The sequence below is a fragment of the Hippocampus comes genome, unplaced genomic scaffold, assembly GCF_001891065.2.
Source record: "Hippocampus comes isolate QL1 unplaced genomic scaffold, H_comes_QL1_v1.1 scaffold6, whole genome shotgun sequence".
NCBI classification, from domain to species: domain Eukaryota; kingdom Metazoa; phylum Chordata; class Actinopteri; order Syngnathiformes; family Syngnathidae; genus Hippocampus; species Hippocampus comes.
Genome location: NW_017805833.1, coordinates 1,697,293 through 1,719,390, shown reverse-complemented (window position 1 = coordinate 1,719,390; position 22,098 = coordinate 1,697,293). Strand labels below are relative to the sequence as shown.

Here is a 22,098-nt window from a genome sequence, read left to right as displayed (position 1 = left end):
CTGTTCGAAGCAAATCACCGACTGCGACAGCTACATCTCATTTAGCTGCTTTTTGCAACGTCTTGTTTATCTTTGGACTTGAGTAGTAACAACCACTTTTAATTGTGCCATCTCTCTTTTGGATTGTTCCAGAGTATGGGTGTGGTGCTATATGTGTTGGTCTGTGGTGCCTTGCCCTTTGACGGACCCACTTTGCCAGTACTCCGACAGCGAGTCTTGGAAGGAAGATTCCGCATCCCCTACTTCATGACTGAAGGTAGGAAGCCTATTTTAGCCAAAGTTTGCATGAGATGTATTCGTGCTTATCAGAGATGGGCATTCCCAGGGACGGAACGGTCCGTCCGCCCGTCTCAGACAGACGTCCATATTGGGGAAAAGGATGGACTAAGCAGGGATGGAATTGGGTTTTTGTCCTGCCTTTAATCGTCCCTACCTGGGTCAAGTACCTACAGACCCCCATTTCACTAACGACTGACAGAAACACATCGAGCCAGTCTCATGTGTGTAATACTTCTGACCGAATGTGAAGCGCCGCTTGTCTCGTGTGTGTTCACAGTGTTTGTATTATTATTATTATTATTTTATTTTATTTTATCGCAGTAGCTATTTTTCTGTTGTGAAATACCAATGTTGAGCTGCTTATCACTAAGACATTAAAAATATTAATTAATTAATTATTTGTTTGATTAGTGGCCTGTCTTATCTATAATAGCCAATCACGCCGTTACTGAAAATAAGGTTCGGCACACAGGCGCATGCACAATGAATACGTCAATGTTTGCATGCGAGAGTCTTGCACATTTTTCAAAGTGTGGTGTAGTGTAATGTGGCAAGACATGGCATGTGTTTTGAATTTTATGGACAGTTTCTCTCGTGAAGTGACAAAAGTTTTGTCGAGAGCGCCTCTATGGAGAGAACAACACCCTAAAATCCCTAATACTTGGGCGATCTAATATTTTCAGAAGTTGATGTGAGTATAAGATGTCAACATAAATTTAGGATCATTATTATATGAATAAAGATGAAGGGAGGATGACTGAATGGTACCCAGGCTGCGGACGGAGGACATACCGGCAAAATAGGGTAAAGTGCCCATCTCTGATTCTTGTATCATCTGAACAAAAACATCTGTTTTCCGTGTGACACCATCACACCTTCTGCTTGTATCAACAGACTCTTAGTATGGCTGCACTCATTTAAGGGGTCATTGTGTGAATGAGGTGGATCCTTTAGGGCAAGGGCACACAGTAATAGAAAGCATTTCCACTGTGCTGTGCACACTGTGTCAAAGCAGCCAAGTTGTGAGGAGTCGTGCTAGCTTGTTGGCAAGAGATGAAGTCCAGAACCCGAGCTGTTTATGTAACCTGACGACCAGCCAGCAAACCCCTCTCGATCTGTGCCTGTCTCTGTCTCTGCCATGTAATAAGTTCCAGGACTGACCAAATTGATTAATTTCATCAATGTAACTTTTTGGTTATCATCCAGCAACCAGGGGTTGATCCAAATGGGCATTGTTGGGCCTTTGTGCCATTCTTTGTATGTTTGTGAGAGGACCTTGAAACAATCAACATGCACAGGCATGGTGACGAAGGAGAGTAGCAGAGAGACAGTCTGTTCCTGGGAAGTAAGAACAGGATGTGCTGTGCTCCTGCCTGCTCTCCTGTTGCTCATCTCACCACGCAGTAAGTACAGTGGTGTGAAAAACTATTTGCCCCCTTCCTGATTTCTTTGGGTTTTTTTTTTTTTTTTGTCACCACCCCCTCGCCCCGCCTCCAATCATCAAACACATTTCAGTATTAGTTCAAGACAATACAAATTAAACTAAAATGCAATTTATAAATGAATGTTTTTCTGGGGGAAAAAATCCAAACCTTCATCTAAAGCAGTGGTTCTTAACCTTGTTGGAGCTTCCGAACCCAACCAGTTCAAATGCACATTTCATGGCACTGGAGTCTAGCACAGCCCAGTTCACCCTCACTTGAACATCTCACCACTGCGAACATGGTCTGCCACCATTCTCTCTATTCCACAGCTGGACGTTGGCACACCGCAGAGGACGCATGAGTCATGTTATCCAGGGAAACCGTCAACTCAACACCGGGTTTCTATTTGTGCATGTCTGACTCCTATTGCAGACATTCGTAGCTGAAATGCAGGAGAAACTGCAAACCAGAGTATCATTCAAACTTAAGAAGTCATTGGCTGCAAAAATGCAAATAATTCGGAAAGATTTCGTTGCATGACTAGAGTTATAAAAAGCTGTATATTTCTGACTTCTAAAATTTTCTTTTCACATTTCCTGTCATTATCACAAACATAGTTGCATGCATTGCACCGGATGTTATGTCTTTATTTGAAGCAATTACAGTACAGAAGAGTCCTAGCATTTTTCCTTCGGGAATAGATTTTAAAAGCCACAATTGATTTGTTCAGAAGTAATCTGGTCATTTTTTTTTTTTTTTTTGTGATGTATAACCGCTGGGCTAAAAACATCATCAGATTCAAATCACATTTTCTGGATCACAACCGTTTATTAAGGGTAACTTCTTGAACACGATCAGATCTTACATAATATTCTATGAATCAAGGAAACGAGAGCATAATTGATGGGTGAATTGTCAAGGAATATAGTCATTATCTGTTATTGCCCTACATTTTGTGAATAATTGATTATCAATGTTGTTTTTATAACCAATAAATCCAAAGATTTACTTCGCTTAAGCTGTTTATGCGTAATTAAATGTTTTTTTCTTTTTCTTTTTTGTTTTGCAGAGGGACAATATATATTCCTGACCATTTACAAGATAAAATCGAAGTACACCCAATTATAGCCAAAAGGCTCATTTCCATTGCAGTCGTCCTGCCATAAGGAGCATGGCCAATATAAAGCAACAACAATAACGCCAAATAAACAGGAAAGCCCCCCCACCCCACCCCCAAAACAATTTTTTTTTAAAATAAATAAATAATCTAACACAGGGGTCCCCAACCTTTTTTGCCCCACGGACCGGTTTATGTCAGACAATATTTTCAGGGACCGGCATTTAAGGTGTGGCGGAAATAATACAACAAAATAATATGGTATGAGCTGCATGAAAACGGTGGTGTTTTCGAAATATAATAATAAACACAAGGAGCGTCTAATCTGGCCGCAACACTGATCGCTATGGTAATGTTTAATGCCTTCAAAATACGATACAATGCAAATTCAAAGTGCATGAAAATGACGACTCACCACAGCCCCGAGCTTGATTTTCTGCAACCAGACGGTCCCATCTCGCGGTAATAGGAGACAATGACACCTCAAGTGTGTGTTTTACGTCACGTCTACTTCGTAATTTTGTTTTAGTCGCCGTTGCTGCAGAAAATCCCCGCCTCACACAGGTAGCATGTCGGAAATAGCAACAGTGCTACTGTGGCGATCTCAGAATATTCAGCCATAACTTTAATTCAGTTGTCTCGAACGTACTTTTAAGGCCGCCGTCATTTGATCTCCAGCAGTTTTTTTACTCATTTTGCGAGCTTTGACGTTTTGTTTTTAAGCGGAATCGGTCACGTGACAGAGAAGCGTGGCTTGACGTGTGTCAAGCGTGACACACACGGATGTAACGGAGAATCCGGTAATTTTTCAAAATAAAACATCTTTCGTATTCCGAAATAAATCAAACGGAATTAAGGCAAGTTCTTTCTGTGCGGCCCGGTACCAAATGCCCTGCGGACCGGTACCGGTCCGCGGACCGGCGGTTGGGGACCCCTGATCTAACAGACAAACAACAGAATACATGACTAATAACCCTACAGGTATTAATGTTGACAAATGTATTCTTTAAATTATGTTTAAATGAGATGGACCCTCTTGTGTTTTGTCGGATTGCTTTCCACTCATTAGCACGCCCTGATAAGAAAAGAAAAAAACATATGACCAAACGAAGCTCTTTTTTGACGAATTTCACAATCTCCTCTATCAACCCCTCTCGTAACTGGTGTTGCAGCAGATCTAAATTTTTATAACATTACAGTGTTACAAGTGGAGCTAATATGGTGTACAGTATTTTATTTAAGTGACATACTTTATATACACGACAGCAGTCCTTAAAAATAATGAGGTCTATCCAACTTAATAGCCTGTATTTATTGAGCATTGTGCAATGATGGCCAGGAGCACTGTATCAATCAGTCAGACAGCCAGCCAGCTTCCGGCAACATCAATTCTGACATGGTCCACAACCTTCCTTGGGCAGTTAGTCCTTTGGAGGAACATATCATCGGTTGTTGCTCTAAACACAGCTGTGGCAACGAGCACAACCCCCTCCAACTTGCTGAAGATTGTATGGTGCTTGCTGCTTGGATGTAAGAGTGTGAGTTAAACTTTCTTGGTGGTTGTGCACATAATGGGATGAAAATGTAATATAACTGCCCTGGATGTCTAACTATGTGATAGAAAGCACATCAGTCAGCCCTCTGGGAAGAATATGCAGGAAAAATGAAGTTCCTGACAGGATAAGTGGTCTCCAACATATTCATCAACTATCTGAGTGCTTTATTCCAAAGGTCGAAGCTGTTGTAATGGAGCTTTGCACCACTGCAAACGACAAACAGAAAATCATTCATTGTTAAAATGATCTCCAACGATTGAGTGCATTTTCTGCCCTGTCGTTTTAAAACATCCGATTTTTGTGTAGAAAAAGGATGGAAATTAGGAAAGCATGTTTCTTTTCGGCGGCCCGGTGGACCAGTGGTTAGCACGTTGGCCTCACAGTGCAGAGGTACCGGGTTCAATTCCACCTCCGGCCTCCCTGTGTGGAGTTGGCATATTCTCCCCGGGCCTGCGTGGGTTTTTTCTGGGTACTCCAGTTTCCTCCCACATTGCAAAAACATGCATGGCAGGCTGATTGAACACTCCAAAAAATTGTCCCTAGGTGTGAGTGTGAGCGCGGGTGGTTTTTCATCTCTGTGTACCCTGTGATTGGCTGGCAACCGGTTCAGGACGCTGCAGAAGTCAAAATTTGAACAAAAAAATAATACTACATTTGATTTTTGCTAGCAGCAGTGTGAATGGCTCGAGCTAAGAATGCAGTTGAGGTGCTCTGGGTGCAGGCAGGGGACCTTAATCCTGTTAAGAACCCAGCTGCCTCTGACGTCAATCTTATCTAGCCATGAACGAGGGGTCAGGAGATTTCATTTGGACAGGAGGGAAGTTGAAAGGAGTGGAGACACTTGCTCTGTAACAGAGGAAGAAAATTACATTTTAATTCCGAAAGTACGTCATAGATAATTTGTTCAAATCATTGCCAATATTTTTTCTATTCCTTTTTCTCAGACTGCGAGCATCTGATCCGCAGGATGTTGGTCCTGGATCCATCAAAGCGTCTTTCCGTAGCGCAAATCAAAGAGCACAAGTGGATGGCACTCGATGTTCCGGTGCAGCGGCCGGTACTATATCAGCAGCCTGTCTCTGCTGAGGGCGAGACGGGCGTGGGCGAGTACAGCGAGCAGGTTGTACGTTTGATGCACAGCCTTGGCATCGACCAGCATAAGACTGTCGAGGTAATGGCGAGCAGATTTGGCTTCTTTTATAGCACAGGGATGAAAAATATCCTTTTGAAAATCTGAAATTTACAGATTGTGTTCTTCTCACCACAGAGAAACTATTCTTGATACGATCACCCATGTCTACCTCCTGATTAGAACAAAGATATTAAACCAACTGCCGGAGGCAGAGGCTGACATTAGTCACCCGGTCATTGACCAAACTCTTATGAAACAGTTAATACTGTATACAAGTAAAAACAAATCATGTCACTGTGCAGTCTGTCATAAGACGGAAACACATGAGAGGCCTTTGATATCAAACAAGCAGAAAGCCACATAGTTGCGGTCAGTACCCACTACACAGTACTGCAAAATAAGTCCGTGATGAAGGAATTTTGCTTCTGGCCTGTGTGCAGCTGGGAAAAAGTGCAGAACATGGGTTAACATGAGGGTTAACCGAAGTGTTTTTTGTTTTTTTTTTTTTGCGAGAGCAGGAGATGCTTTGGAGAGCTGGAGAACTTAATACTCAAATAGTGTTCCAGCATTTAAGTTTTTATCCCTTCGAATGTTTTCGTTCTTAGCAAACTAGGCTCTCTGTTTTTTCACCTCACCCTTTAACGGACAGGATTGGTGTTCAAAATGGAAGGTGAGGAACCTTGTGATTAATGACACCATGAAAACTGAGAATTATTGGAAGCAAATCAAAACGTTTACTCCATAAACATTAATTAATTATAGTATGCAGAAATACGTGGCTGTGTAATAGACGAATGACTAATTCAAGTGAGGAACATGCGGTTTTAGGCGACATTTCAGGATGAACTTGCCAGAGATTTTAACCAGTGAACTTAATTTGACCTTCTGTAAACTTTTTTTCTGACAAAGGGAAATAATCCGTGTCACAGTGACGTCCTTTTTACATGTCATCTATTTCCTCCAGTCTCTGCAGAACAAAAGCTACAACCACTTTGCTGCCATCTACTACCTGCTGGTGGAGCGGCTCAAGGCCCACCGCTGCAGCTTCCCGGTAGAGCAGAGACTGGATGCACGTCAGCGGCGGCCCAGCACGATCGCTGAACAGACTGTCGCCAAGGTAGCCAAAGGCTTGTGAATAATCCATAGACGCCATCCTCGCCACCCTGATCAAAGCTCTCTCATTCACACCTGCATCCAGGAGCATTCATTTATTTTCTCCACCTGCTCTTCTTCTCAGCCTGGCTCTTTCTCACTTGCTGACGCATTCTTTTCTTGTCTCTTTCCCCTCATTTTCCTCAACCCATTTTGTTGCTTGTCAAATTCTGCAAATCACAGCAGCTCCATTTGTTGCATCACCCGCCAACAGCTGTGATTGAAAGAAAAGACCCATAACGCCCTTCCTCTTTTCTCTGCAGTCGACGAGCAATTCAGCCCAGGTGGGCTTGCTCCCGCATGGGGTTCGCCTGCTGCGATCCCCCGCGGCTCCTGATGCGTTCACCTTCACCCAGCCCACGTGCGCCCTGGAGCAGAATTTCATGGCTGAGGACGTCAACACGCCCAAAGTAGGTCCAATGACACAGTCAGTAGACGAAGCAGCAGGCTGGATTGGTGGGGACACGCATGTCTTTATCAGTCCCGTTTTTGCATGCATGTTTCCTGACCTCACATGACAGCCCGAGCACATCCGGCTTTGGTTATGGAAAATGCAGTTATTCCAAACTATCCTGATACGCTCTGACAGTGATTCATTTTGATAAGATCACTCACTGTGAATGAAAAGTGTGCATGTGTGTGTGTGCGCGCATATGCACGCACGTCATGCTCCTTTGAGGGCTCCGGCGTTTGCTTGCATGGTCAACCTGCCAGAGTTCAGATGACTCGTCTTCTTATGTAAGCTCCAAGCCAGTGCGCACATCAGACAGGACAGCTGCCTGTCCTGCACAAGTCTCAGACTCAAAAGGCCGTGCGCGCGCGCACACACACACACACACACACACACACACACACACACACACACACACACACACACACACACACACACACACACACTTTTTTTTTTCTTGTTTATCTGTGCCAACGAGTGACCTTTTTCCCGCTGGCTTGTCATGAGCTGGCAGACTATTATAGAGTCCCACTGCCTCTCACATTTTCAGAGCGAAACACACATATGTAATTCTCATTTATAACTCCTCAAAATGTATTTTGCAGCACCCCCTGCACAAATGGCCTCAACAAAATGGTGCGTGGTGAGCAGTGCCGTGCAGGGCAGGGGGACAGTAGTGTGTGTGTGTCTGTGTGTGTGTCTGTTATCTGCATGAATGGAGCGCGGTTATGTAAGTGGTCCTGTGATGATGTGACCGAATGTGTTGCCGAGCAAACACACATGGATAGGAAGCCGCAGCGCTCGACCACCAATTTGTATACTTTTGTTTTTTTTTGGTCTTCTCGATGGATTATCAGGCATTCATTCAAGTTTGTTTTCTTTCCCTCCTTATAGTTTTGTTACCCTACTTGTGTCTCGATGACGGTCCCCCTTTGTGTTTCGTGTGTGCGTGAGGCTGTTGAGTAACAGCATTCCAATCCCAGTGCACTAGTGAAAGCAGATGGAGAAATTGGGCGAAGTTGCTGTCTCGACACCGACAACAGGCTGTTATTGCAACAACTCATGTGCATGATTTTGAGTGGCTGTGTCCATGAAAACACAGTTGTTGGCCCTGCCTTCTCCAAAGTTGGTTTTGTGGGTGCAAATAAAAACCTTTTATCTGTGTGTGTGTGTTGTACGCTTGACTCTTTTAATAATGATTGAATTAACAAATTCATATTCTGCACCCTTTTCAAGGTAAATGGCTGCTTGCTGGACCCACTGCCTCCCATCACTGTGCTCCGCAAGTCCTCCACCTCGTCTCCTAGCAACATGATGGAAATGTCGATTGATGAGGGCATCGAGACCGAAGAGCCCGACACAGAGGAGGATGCGCCCCACCTGTCTTTGGCCTATCTGGCTGCTCGTTTCGGACAGAGGCGTCACACACTCTCTGAGGTCACTAACCAGCCAGGAACGTCAAACCAGGGTATAATTTCAGCTGACCTGCTACACACCTCAAGGTCAAATACCTGTATCTGTAATTTTTGCTCGTGTTTTCTCATTGAAAAGCCTTTTTAATGCCCACCAGGTAAACTATTTGCTCTGGGTCACAACCCCTCCACGGGCAGCATGGATTCTGACATGGGCTACGACATGGGCTCCATGCACAGCGACCTCGGCTTGCTTGAGGACGCCCCGTCGCTCAATGAAGTGGTGCTGGCCAACAACACGACTTCCCGCGTCCCCCCTACCACCTTCCTGAGCACTCGGCCAGCCAACCCAGCAATGGCCGCCCTGACCTCGCAACACAGGGACACCCACAACCGTTCACCCATCAGCTTCAGAGAAGGGCGCCGTGCCTCTGACACCTCACTCACACAAGGTCAGTAGCCCACTCAGTCTTATCGGTACAATACTACATGCTCGGTACTCTGCGTGACTGAGACAAGTTCAGAAAGATTGAGCCAGTTAGTGCTGATAGATATTGTGTGACCGGGAAAGTCCATCGGTGCGGAAGGAGATGAGCTTGACTGCGAGAATAAATAAGTGTCAGTAAACTGTCAGGTCATGTCTCCTTGGCTGCTGTCACGAGGCACTGTGGGGAATTTCGGCACTGTGGGGAGTTTTGACTTGCAACGGAGTGCAGCTCGGCACAAATAGCACCGGCTAGGAGGAACACACAACCCCCCTGCAACAGATGCTCCTTCACACTCTTACCTGCTCATATACCATATGCTGTATATGGCATATACTGTATCTTCCAGATTATTTCTCACACGAGCGTTCACACCCCCCTCCCTCCCTATCACCTCCTCTACTCAGCCCCTCTGACGACTCTGATTCACATGATGAATCACCGACTGATATTAGAAGGTTTCAGCCCACATATGTCCCCATCTTCCCATTTCTACCGCTCCCTCTATGCCTCATTTCCCCTAGCACCCACCCCTTTCACCCAGCCCATGTCTTGTTTTTCCTTTCACTTTTGTATTTGCCTTTCTGCAGCACACAATTAGACATGAAATACATACTGTGGGTGGATAGCGACAAGACTGAGGGCATTCGGTCAAGAGCAGACCTCCACTCAAGGCCGAATATGGACCAGCATGAAATGAAACAACTTCATAGATACTCACCTAGTGTGCATGTCCTATCTAGGTCTGCAGCAACATTTTATTACATCACTCTATGCCCCATCCTGCCATAAAAAAAAAACAACAATGAAAACCTTGGCGGGGGGTAATCAGGTAGGGAATTCTAAACATCCTCTCTCCCATTCCATATACTGCCTCCCCAATCTTGGCCCACACAGTATAAATCACATGCACTTCAGCCAAGCCAAAAGTACAATTACAGCTTGAAAACATTTGTCTCTCCATCTCTTTATTGACAGGCTGTAATGTGTGCTTGCTCCCAGTTGCTGTTTATTTCTTTCTTTCTTTCGCTCAATCTTTTTCCTTTTTTTTTTTTTTTTTTTAATCCTCTTCGGGGGGGAGAGAGTTGATGCGGCGGATTCTTTTGCGTCAGACTGCTGACTTGGGTTAGAAATAACTCCCACCACCACAGTGAGTCAGGACCTATCATTCGCAGCCATTGCTCGTCACCGCTGGATGGCTCTTATCAGACACACACACTGTCATATGTCATACTAAAACACCCACAGCAGTTCAGTGACGTGCGTGGAGACACACTGTCAGAAGTGGCCATTATGAAGTGCGACTTTGAATATTCTTAATGTTTGCACAGGTCTGGTTGCATTTCGACAGCATCTCCAGAACCTGGCGAGGACCAAAGGCATCCTGGAGCTGAACAAAGTCCAGATGCTGGTGGAGCAGATGGGCTCCGGGGAAGTGGCTGCCATGGGCCCCCCAGGACCCCAGCACCACTTGCACAACCTCCTTGAGGTCAGCCGCACTGGACAGTCAGGACACAAACATACATGCATGGAAGACTCGTCCCTTGACAGTTCATCCACTATCCTCACCCCATTTTGCACAGGGGGGGGAAAAAAGGGACGAGCACTTTGGCTGTTGTGTAACCCTAAGAGAGCTGGCCAACTGATTCTTGTTTACTGTGACGCGTCCCCTTGGGGCCTGGGGGCTTCTCCAAAGTGAATGCCGTCATTGTTGAAGACTGTTAGATTTGGCCAGAGCAGAGACTGGCATCCAATAACATCAAATCATAAGCACACATACACACTAAATGAGACACACTGTATGGGAACAAAATTTATGGGTTTTCCGGTAAATAAAATCACAAACACACAGTTAATAGCCAAAACTGACAATATTTGGTTGTTCCCATGCTGCCCCTCTTTCACAATACAAGAACACAGCTCCCATGTTTGGGCCCCGTCATCCTTTTAATATCCTCTCATTGACTCACTAATATGTAATCCCGATGGAACATGCCAGTTAGTGAAAAGCATCTGTCTGATCAGTCAACACAAAGGCATTTTGGCAGCACACGCTATGGATAATCCACTTAGACCACGCCATGAAGCACTCAGGCCCTGACACGGCTTTGTTCACCAACACAAGAGGGATGGACACAGAGTGTGTCCTTCAGTTTATGTGTGCAGTATATGTGGAGTCACAGACATCCTGTTTGTAACTTGTCAATGTTTGTGTTGGAAGACTGAGGCAACCAAGCAACAGGAGGCCCCGACCTTATACCAAAGTGGGCCGCAGCCGCCTCTCCTGTCTCGCAGACAAAGTTTGGAGACGCAATACCTCACCCATCGTCTGCAGGTACGCTGATGCAACTTAATCTACATTAAATGGACAAGAGTGTCAATCAACACTTATCACACCTCTTTCTCTGTTAAATATTCAATCGTGTTGAACTGGCTGGACTAATTGTTCAGTTTTGTCATTTCGGAGAATTCTAAGATACAGAGGCATCGCCATTACCCCTTGGAAATAAATGGAATTGTCATGGATACATTTTGGATCCTCAAAAAACACCAACAAAAAAATGTGTTGTTGTTTTTTTTTTTAATGAGAAAAAGTATGTTAAAGTACGTTTACAATGCATATTGTAAATAACGTCAAGAACGCTGCTACCTCTGGTGTGTGAGCCTTGGCCAACGGGGTGCTGAATACATACAGACATACTACATTTAGATTGGTGAAGACCGCCATATCTAAGCTCCAACAACATTAGCCACCAAAAAACAAAGAACAAATCAAAAGGAGTGTCACTCATAAATCGAGGTACCACTGAATTTTCGCTCCTTTGTCTAATGGTCAGATGTCCCAATTACGACATCCAAACGCTGGCCAACTGATTCTTGTTTACTGTGACGCGTCCCCTTGGGGCCTGGGGGCTTCTCCAAAGTGAATGCCGTCATTGTTGAAGACTGTTAGATTTGGCCAGAGCAGAGACTGGCATCCAATAACATCAAATCATAAGCACACATACACACTAAATGAGACACACTGTATGGGAACAAAATTTATGGGTTTTCCGGTAAATAAAATCACAAACACACAGTTAATAGCCAAAACTGACAATATTTGGTTGTTCCCATGCTGCCCCTCTTTCACAATACAAGAACACAGCTCCCATGTTTGGGCCCCGTCATCCTTTTAATATCCTCTCATTGACTCACTAATATGTAATCCCGATGGAACATGCCAGTTAGTGAAAAGCATCTGTCTGATCAGTCAACACAAAGGCATTTTGGCAGCACACGCTATGGATAATCCACTTAGACCACGCCATGAAGCACTCAGGCCCTGACACGGCTTTGTTCACCAACACAAGAGGGATGGACACAGAGTGTGTCCTTCAGTTTATGTGTGCAGTATATGTGGAGTCACAGACATCCTGTTTGTAACTTGTCAATGTTTGTGTTGGAAGACTGAGGCAACCAAGCAACAGGAGGCCCCGACCTTATACCAAAGTGGGCCGCAGCCGCCTCTCCTGTCTCGCAGACAAAGTTTGGAGACGCAATACCTCACCCATCGTCTGCAGGTACGCTGATGCAACTTAATCTACATTAAATGGACAAGAGTGTCAATCAACACTTATCACACCTCTTTCTCTGTTAAATATTCAATCGTGTTGAACTGGCTGGACTAATTGTTCAGTTTTGTCATTTCGGAGAATTCTAAGATACAGAGGCATCGCCATTACCCCTTGGAAATAAATGGAATTGTCATGGATACATTTTGGATCCTCAAAAAACACCAACAAAAAAATGTGTTGTTTTTTTTTTTTTAATGAGAAAAAGTATGTTAAAGTACGTTTACAATGCATATTGTAAATAACGTCAAGAACGCTGCTACCTCTGGTGTGTGAGCCTTGGCCAACGGGGTGCTGAATACATACAGACATACTACATTTAGATTGGTGAAGACCGCCATATCTAAGCTCCAACAACATTAGCCACCAAAAAACAAAGAACAAATCAAAAGGAGTGTCACTCATAAATCGAGGTACCACTGAATTTTCGCTCCTTTGTCTAATGGTCAGATGTCCCAATTACGACATCCAAACATCACGATACGATGTTATCAGGTTATGCCCCCCACAATACGATAATTATCACGATATTGTGGGGAAGTTTGAGCTAGAAAAAAAAATCCCATGATACTGTATAAAAACTCACAATACTATGTAAAAAATAATAATAATAATCAACATTTAGTTTTTGTATATGAGAGCAGCGACAAAGAAATAAGAATGGCCATTCATTTTATTGTCAAGTCCTCCTATTGGCTCAGTGGATCAAAGTGTGGTCTATGTGGTTCACAATACTCTGTTCGACTGATAACACTCATAATATTGAGACCTGATAACACTCATAACTTAATCTTGAGACACTTACTTGCTCATGCATGCACACAATGTGAATCAAGTCAATTTGGGGACAAACTCAAAACATGTTTCGTTCCGCTTCATCTGGTACAGGTCTTAATACCTAAGGTGGTCAAAACATGTCTAATTCAAATTAAACTGCACTCATAAACTAACCACCAGAGGGTGCTGGAACTACACAAATGGAAAATAACGTGGCCTATTTAACCGATATTGCAGTTGTCGTTACACCCTAAGTCCCAATGCCTTTGTCCATATTTGTTGTAGCTCATACAACACCTCATGTTCATCGAAATGGAAGACTTATCTGTAAACAAGTCTTCTGTTTCTTGTGTCCAATAGACCGGCGTTTTGGCAAACAGTCCTGCAAGCTGCCAAATGTTCTGTAAGGAGTCCCCCCGAAGTTTAGAGCAACAACTGCAAGAACACCGGTACGTTCTCTCAAGACACTATTCTCACAATACTCCAAATCGTCTCATTGTATCCCCAACTCAATATTTAGGTTTTTCTTGAACACGCCCCAAATAGATACTTCCTCTGATCAGGGATAAAAAGGTGATAAACACTCGCCTCAGTTTATCAAAAACGCCACAAATTACAATGCAAGTGAACAGTCTCTTGTTTGAATGAGCGTCAGTGTTAAAGATGGTGTGACTCAAGTGAAGATGGTGTCTTAGCGTTCCGGTAGACTCTGACATGATTCCATGTTCCAAGTAGCTCTGTTATGTTTTAGTTCTGCCCAGTCTTCCTATTGGTTTTACAATTTCTCTACATTTCTCCATGATAGTCATTTTTACATAATGTTCAACAGCGGTTTTACTTGACAAACATTTTCATTGACCAGAAATATTGTTTGATATTATTCCAAATAAATGGGCCTGAATGAAATGGAGGTCTCTTGCCGAATAGATGCCTTCCCTCATCTGCAATGGTGTTAGACACCCTCTCCGCTCCTCCTCACAACCTAGTAGTTGCGTAATTAGTTTCTCGTACAATCTTAGCATTAGCATTGTTGGCCCACGTTTTTTTTTGTTTTGTTTTGTTTTTTTACTGGTCTTTTTTTAAAATTGGCAAGTATGCCTTTGTATAACGGGTGCATCGTGATATTTGTTCCTGGAAGGGGGCGGGGGGTCATTTGATCAAGTTTTAATTTTAGTACAGTGACAGCCATCTGAAAGTTCTAATGATGTACAACCCGTGGTATGTGTCTCACTCAGCTGTGTTGGTCCTCACAGACTGAACCAGAAGAGGATGTACCTTCAGCAGTCGCAGGGTCTGGGCCTGCCCGTCTATTTCAATCAGATGCAGATCGCTGAAGGGTCCTATGAAGCGGGTGGAGGGTCCTATGAAGCGGGTGGCACCCCTCTCGATCCCGCAGCCACCCAGAACTCCCCCCAGATGCCCCCGATGTCGACCGGCGGCCCCCAATCTCAGTCGCAGCCACAGGCCTCGCCGCCATACAGCCACCCCCACAGCCTGAGCCCCCTTCTGGAACCAGGGGAGGGCACTCTTTATGAGCCCTACTTGAGCCACCACCACTATGCCCAGCACGTGCCCCCTGTCCCCCACCTTCAACACCACTCCCTCCATCCCCTCCACCCCCTCCATCACCAATCACCTCAAGAAACCTCAGCGACCAGACTTGGCTTCTGCTACCCTGTAGAGCAGCAGGCCCAGTGCCCCTCCGCTGAAGCCCTGTCCCCAGGCCAGTATGAGTTCCCCCTAGACCTGGGCCGGCTCCCGCCTCCCGTCATAGGAGAGGCGGAGGGCCCCAGGGCGGAGGCCTCGGGCAACCTTGGCCAGCCCGAGGGTGTGGTTCTGGCTGAGCTGCAGAGCCCGCACCTTGACAGTGAGATGATGGAGACGGTGGACTCCCAGCACGGCTTTGTGCTGGTCAACTGAAGCCTCGCGAGTGCCCAGTTTGAAGCAGTATTAAGCCCGGAGATCTTGAACAGCAGAGAGATTTGGAGACACCGGCGAAAGCAACGGGGGAAAGCGCTGATTTTCGTACGATGAAGGAAAACTGAATCGCATACTTGGAGTGACCCTCTGAGAACCTTTCGTACCAAAATCCCTCCCTTAGCTGACCCCCCACCCCCACCGCATCAGACGAGCGGGGAACGGGCCGGTGCAGTCGGAACACTTCTCACGTCGCCGTGGCGAGGCTACTCCAGTGGCAGCCATCGTGGCCCTAGGAAGACGGCGACAACAACAAAGATGACGATAATGTGCAGCATTTCACACAGAGATGATTTGGAAGTGAGCTCTTTTGGGACTGACTGGCAACCAAAAGCACAAAACAGCTGGCAGAATGGCATGTTGCTTGAGCACAAGATATCGTTGATATCTAGCTTATGGTCCGCGTAGTAGTCTGTTTGTTGCCCTCACCAGTATGACAATTCAAGCCGTTTGAGCATTTATTAGTTATTCTTCATATCCATTTTAAAGACCCCTTTAATGCGAATTCTGAGAGTTTCTAAGTACATTCTCAATGTGTGAAGGTAATTGCTGAAAACGTGCAAACTGGGAATTGCAGTGAGATAGCGTTTTTCACACTTTCAGTTTTCCTCGTTTTTTAAAATTTCTTTGAATCCCTCCCCCTGGCTAAATTGGCCCCCAGTGACGCACTTCAGCATCGGGTACGAGTCACCCCTCGCCCGGTCTTTATGTATTTGAGTGCCTTCCTTCGCAGCAGTGGTTATCCAGCGCAATTGTGAGAGTTACTTAAGTTGTTATTACTAGACCCCAACCCTGTTAGCTCACGAGCTAGTTGGTCGTTGGAGCCTCTCGTTGCATCGTGGAAAGCCCCCACAATGACCCAGTGAGATAAATTTCAGCCACCGGAGGCTTTCAGGGGATATTTTTGCCAGTCAAACATATTTCGGGATGTGTAGGTACAAGAATAATGATGAGTAGGCTCGCATCCGTTTTTCAGTTTTTCCAGTCATACTCGTGGTAATTGATTGACAGCTGAGCGGGTGTGGTTTCAGCAGACACTCCCACAGCATTTTCTTTTTTTTTTTTTTGTGAAGCTTCATTTTGTATTCTTGACAATATTTTTTTCATTGTTCGTCTGTCGCCGTGTGACATTTGGAAGACATTTTTATTTTCACATTACGGGGACTTTTAGGTCCATGTACTGGGTTTTGTCGTCAGTAGTAGGACACCTCTGGCATATTTATACGTTTATTCAACATTCAGTAGTGAGTGCACTTATTTATGACAGAAAACTCGTGCACTGTGAATAATATCAATGAGATATCCTTAGTATCCATCTTAAGGTCCCTCTACTATTATGAGCACACTCTTTGCCCTCACTAAAAGGACAACTTTAGCCTCTGACTAGGACAGCCACATGTTACTCGAGAGGCAAAGCTGCAGTAGTTGAAAACAGCCTGCTCCCAGTATTACGAGTGGAGCGCCAGATTGACTAGAACTGGTTGAAATACTTCATTTCAGTAGTACTGCTAGTAGCACAGAGTTGTCAAATGGCTTGCCATCTCGCCGTTCAAGCATTTATTTGCAGTGGTTCAGATTTCGTCATAATTCACTGCACTAGTAGGATATGAACTAAATGCTCAAATAACTCAAGGCGACGAGTGAGACCAATGAGCAAACTGGTACACGGACCTTAAAATGGATATCAAGGATATGGATTACCAGTAAGTGCTCAAACGGCTTGCCATAGGTACTGTTGTTGTTCTGCTAAAAGATGACGGCTTGGACAACAACCGTAAGTAGCCTTTAGACACTTTTTAGTGGCGAGAGAAGACAATGGCCCTCATTACATCACGAAACACAATTTCAGGTATCGCTTTGCCCTCTCGCAGGTCGGACAGTGGCGGGCACCGTGCTCGTCTTGACCACTTGCAACACTAACAATGACAGTATTTTGACGGGAGGACTCGCCGAGTGGATGACGACGCACACAGAACATTTCTCTCGTCAGTGTTTCCCTTTGCAACTACTGAACTAACACTACTGACAGGCTTCTCCACTCTCAAACACGAGGAGCGCTTGATTTACGGCTCACGGTAAATGAGGACTCCCGTAGTGAATGTTTGGCGACAACTTATTTTTAACCTTTTTGTGGCAATACTGAAGCAATATTAATCCTCTGTGATAACCATGAAGATGATGATGATGCACCTCATCTGTGCAGCTCACTCTCATCTGATTCGTTGTACGGAATTGATGACATCAGGTGCGCAGATGTGAGAGGGGTTTTTTTTTGTTCGTTTGTTTTGGTTTTTTTGCACAAATCGGAGCGAATGTCACGTGACTGAAAAGGACGAGACGCTTTTTAGTGAACGAATGTAACGGATGACGCCCCGTGCGACCGCTTTTGGGATGGACAATCAAGGGGCCGTTGGGATGAGAGACGCTTATTTTATTCTTTAGTTTTAGCAACACTCAGACTGTGATGAATACAGTAGAAGTATCGTTCCGACAGGTGACATTTTAAGTGTTTGTGTGCGCGTGCGTGTGTGTGTGTGTGTGTGGTCAAATCAAATTGAAAAGTGATTTTTGTTTTTTGTGTGTGTTTTTTTTTTTTTTCCAACAAAGTCAGGTGTCTTCAGTACGCCAACCGTAGCAACAATGGCGGACTTCAAGGTCAAATTCACCATAAGGCTCGTTCACATTATTTGAATATCTATGAAGAGCAATAGACACCCATCACCCGTGACCGAGGACTATTTGGGGCCAAGCTGAAAAGTAACCAAAGGAAGGGATTAAATCCCCAAGATTTTTAGGACAGCCATAAAGATACAAGAAAAAAAAAGTTGTCATTTTACAAAGAGTTCATGTTGGAAGAGTATCAATTTTACGATAGTCATACAATCATAAATAAAGTTCTAGTTTAAAAAACGGTGAGGTTACTGGAAAAAAAACGTTAAAATTCCACAGGAAAAGTCGAAGTAGTACAGTGATCCTCTCACTTATCGCGGTTAATGGGGACCGAGACCTCCCACGAAAGAGGAAAATCCGCGAAGTAGGTAAAAAACAACACATAACACATAGACAGTCGTGCAATCTCAACCACTTTTACTGCATACACTTTGTTGTTTGAAGCAGTTATACCTGTAGATGAAGGGGAGAGAATCAAAGTGTCCTTTCACCAGTGGATCAGAAACGTCATGCTGAAAATGTGCACACGTCTGCTACAAGCTAAGTTAGAAAGCAAACAAGAAGCTGTAGCGTCCATTGACGAAAAAAGAGATTGGCTCACATCTTCTGCCCCATGTAAATCCGCTTCAATTCCAAGCCGCGACTCCCAGTTCCACATAGGCATCGGCGCTCTGCGCTGACGCTCCTTTCTTCTCATTGTCGGCTCCACAAGTCATCCATCCATGCAGCCGCAGACTGTCCCAACAGCACCGACATTTCCGCTGAACAAAGCGGGGCTGTGAAAAATGATGCCCATTTCAGGCGCAAAAAACACAAGCGCCCCGGGGCTGTCCAGCAACGACAGTCGGATGGCGCCGACATTCCTCCCAATCAAAATCAGTGCTGGTACACGCGTGCTGCCGAGAAGGCATAAAATCCAGGAAACATATACATGTAGTACTGTATATGTTGCTCTATGTGACTCGCTGTTTTGCTGACTTTCGCTGCCTCTCGCGGACCTTTTGCAGCATTTTATTTTTTTTTGATGAATCCTTTTGAAAAATCTGCGAGGCACTGAAACCATGAAAAGTGAACTGCGAAGTAGCGAGGGATCACTGTACATTCAGAAGTTCGGAATATAGTCTTGCATTGAAAAGGTCATAATATGATGACAAAAGTCGGAAGGGAAATAAAATAGTAATTTTTCTTAGTGTAATTTTGCAAGAATACAATTGGCATTAAACAGGAAGAGCCTAATGTTGAAACAAGTCATAAATTTACTGGGGATAAAAGGCTCCATTTTGAGGGGCCGGGGGCGGGAGTGATCATTTTTAAAGAGTGAAGTCGCGCAATATTACCATATTAAATTACATTTTTTCGAGAAAAGTCGCAGTAGTAGTAATTTTACGCAGTCGTAATGTTTTTCACAGAGTTGCCAGTTCACTGGAATAAAATGACAATTTTACAAATGCACATTTTTCCAAAACAAAATTGTAATTTTTCGTCTCGGGTCATAAAATTACGAGAAAAAAAAATTCAAGAAAAGTCACAATCTTTCTTATTCTTATGAAAGACTTCATTCTCACAGAAAGACACCTTGTTTTCTTCACTTGGATATTCACTTACTGTATGAAAATGACTCCATTGTTAGGTTGTCAGCATTCTCCTAAAACTTTCCTTGGAAAAATCCCAAATAACTCTTCTAACATCACAATTTTGACATTGACTGGTTAAAATTACACCTTGACTATTCACAAAAAATTAGGACTTTTTCTCAGAAAATTGTGACTACTTCTAACGTTACAGTTTTCACATGGAGTTATTAAATTCCGACATTGTTGACCTTTATACTCTTCTCTTAAAATGACAACTATTGTAACACTACAATTTTGTTAGTTTCACCGTTGTCGTATTTTGACTTTGTCCTTTGCGCGACAATTTTGACATTCCCTTCAGATTACAACTTTAACACATGACGACTATTCTCATAAAAATTCAGACTTTTTCTTCTGAAGATTGTGGCTATTCTAATAACGTTACAATTTTAACATCCACTTTTGAAAATGGCAACTTTGTCAACATGTCACGATTATTCTTTTTGTTTGTTTGTTTTTGTGTGCATGTACGTGTGTGTGTGCGCGCGTGTGTGTGTGTGTTTTTAACGTTGCAATTTTAACATTCACTTATTGAAATTATCACATTCTGACCATTTTCTCGAAAAAATACTCTGTGAGGTTACAATGTTGATATTCACTCAATGACTTAGAACAGTAATAATGACTTTTCCCCTCATATTTTGTCATTTTATTTTTTGTGAAATGACATTTTTCAATTGGCCCCAATATTCTTTGGCACTTACAAATACTTCATTTAATTGACAACTAGACCCTGGTATATTTTTGGTTTCCTTTTTTTTTTTAGGAATGGACTACGAGAATATAATACAAAATGAGATTGAGTTCAAATTCCATTTTCTCACCCTTATGTTGTCATCGGGACGGTAAAAATTGGTCATGCCAGCAATAACAACCGACGCCGCAATGCGTTGCGGCCGTAAGAGACCGAAAAGGGTGCGCAAAGTACTCAATTGTTGTGTTCATATTGTTCTGGGACGGCTCGGTTGTACTGAACAGAGATGTATTACCAGAGGCGGAGGACATGAACTCACATTTGTTTGAAAAAGTGTACAAATGAGCGTTAACTAGAGCCACCTGGTAGCGTTTGTATTCTGTGTGCCTTTTACTTTTTACATTTCAATGATGGTGATGAGTTGTCATGATTAGCATTTGTTTTGTCATGGTTTTTCGCCCGCCCCCACCCACTTAAGTGAGTAGAAGCAGTTTCCACAAAGGTACAAAAGCCAAAGTCCCTCAATACTTGTTGCCATCTTTGTGATTTTTTTTTAACAAGGTTTATTTTTTTGTTTTAACTTGTTGGCTCGGTGGCCGCACGTGTCAAAAGTATTCTAGCAATATATTTGTGTAGAGGTGAAGACTGAAGTCATAAGGAGAGTAGTTGTTGATACATTACATTCATTTCACATATACCCCCCTAACCCCCGCTGCTGTTGAAGCAACAACATGAAATAAAGACTTTTCTATATTTCCCCCTCATTGTTGTCAGCCACACATAAGCTAACTTGCTGTTGAGATTAAAAAAAAAGGTTATGGAACAGCTTTTTGCTGCCTTGTCTCCTTTGTGTCTAACTACACTCCTAAAACCACGTTAATGGGAACACTTTTTGTCTTTGTAGAAGGAAAAAAATTCTAGAATTGGAGGAAAAGAACCATGAAGACATTTTAGCTTTCTCGAGACAAAAGATAACTTCCGCACAAGTAAAAGTGCCTGCTAAATCCAGTATTTAGAATACAGAGAAGCCCCTGAATTTGTTTTTCTCTTGTCCCGCACTCTATAATTTCATGACTTTTTACATCGACTGTCGCTCTGTTTGTTCTTGAAAAAGTTAGCAGGAGAGCTAAAATGGGCAACAGGAACTTGAGCATTGATAAGCAATGCCATTACTGTAATTAGCGTAATGCTAAAATGACATTTGTTTTCAAATCAAATTTAACTTCATTTGATTAGGAAGGATTTATTGAGCAACATATATTAGGATAGTAAGTGTTAATCCACCCAATGTGGAGCGAAGGTGACATTGTGCTCTGGTCTCATTTGGCCAAGAAAACGCCAGGGAAAAACCACTTCTGAGAGAGAACATGAAGAGGGCAAAAAACGATGAGGACGCGGTTAAAAGTCAAGTGATTTTTATTCTTTGTTTTTTGCATTATGCACAACTTTCATTTATTGTGCAATAATCTAATTTGTAACATGTATTTGTTTGATATTTTGATGTATTTTTGTGCTTCAGAAAACATTTATGTCTGAATTTTAGGGGGCTTGGAACGGACTGAAGGAACACGTCTTGAATCATATTTTTATTTTTGACAAATGAAGGGTTCGGTGAATGTGGATATGAACTGGTTGGGTTTGGGTACCTCAAACAAGGTTAAGAACCATTGCAAAACATGATCGTTTTTTTCAGTTAAAAACACCTTACCTATACATGCCCGTTT

At 43.5% G+C, this 22,098-nt stretch overlaps 1 protein-coding gene across 1 annotated transcript in view; it reads left to right on the top strand.

Annotated features, from left to right (window-relative positions):
- The window catches only part of sik2b (salt-inducible kinase 2b), a 45,020-nt gene extending 26,604 nt beyond the window's left edge, over positions 1 to 18,416 (top strand). The window contains exons 6-15 of the mRNA XM_019887677.1: positions 133 to 256; positions 5,321 to 5,547; positions 6,473 to 6,625; positions 6,924 to 7,070; positions 8,348 to 8,579; positions 8,682 to 8,975; positions 10,340 to 10,497; positions 11,230 to 11,343; positions 13,760 to 13,848; positions 14,653 to 18,416. Coding sequence (XP_019743236.1) covers positions 133 to 256; positions 5,321 to 5,547; positions 6,473 to 6,625; positions 6,924 to 7,070; positions 8,348 to 8,579; positions 8,682 to 8,975; positions 10,340 to 10,497; positions 11,230 to 11,343; positions 13,760 to 13,848; positions 14,653 to 15,319 — 2,205 coding nt within the window. The 3' untranslated portion in view covers positions 15,320 to 18,416. The remainder of the gene's footprint in view (positions 1 to 132; positions 257 to 5,320; positions 5,548 to 6,472; positions 6,626 to 6,923; positions 7,071 to 8,347; positions 8,580 to 8,681; positions 8,976 to 10,339; positions 10,498 to 11,229; positions 11,344 to 13,759; positions 13,849 to 14,652) is intronic.
- Positions 18,417 to 22,098: the final 3,682 nt, after the last annotated feature.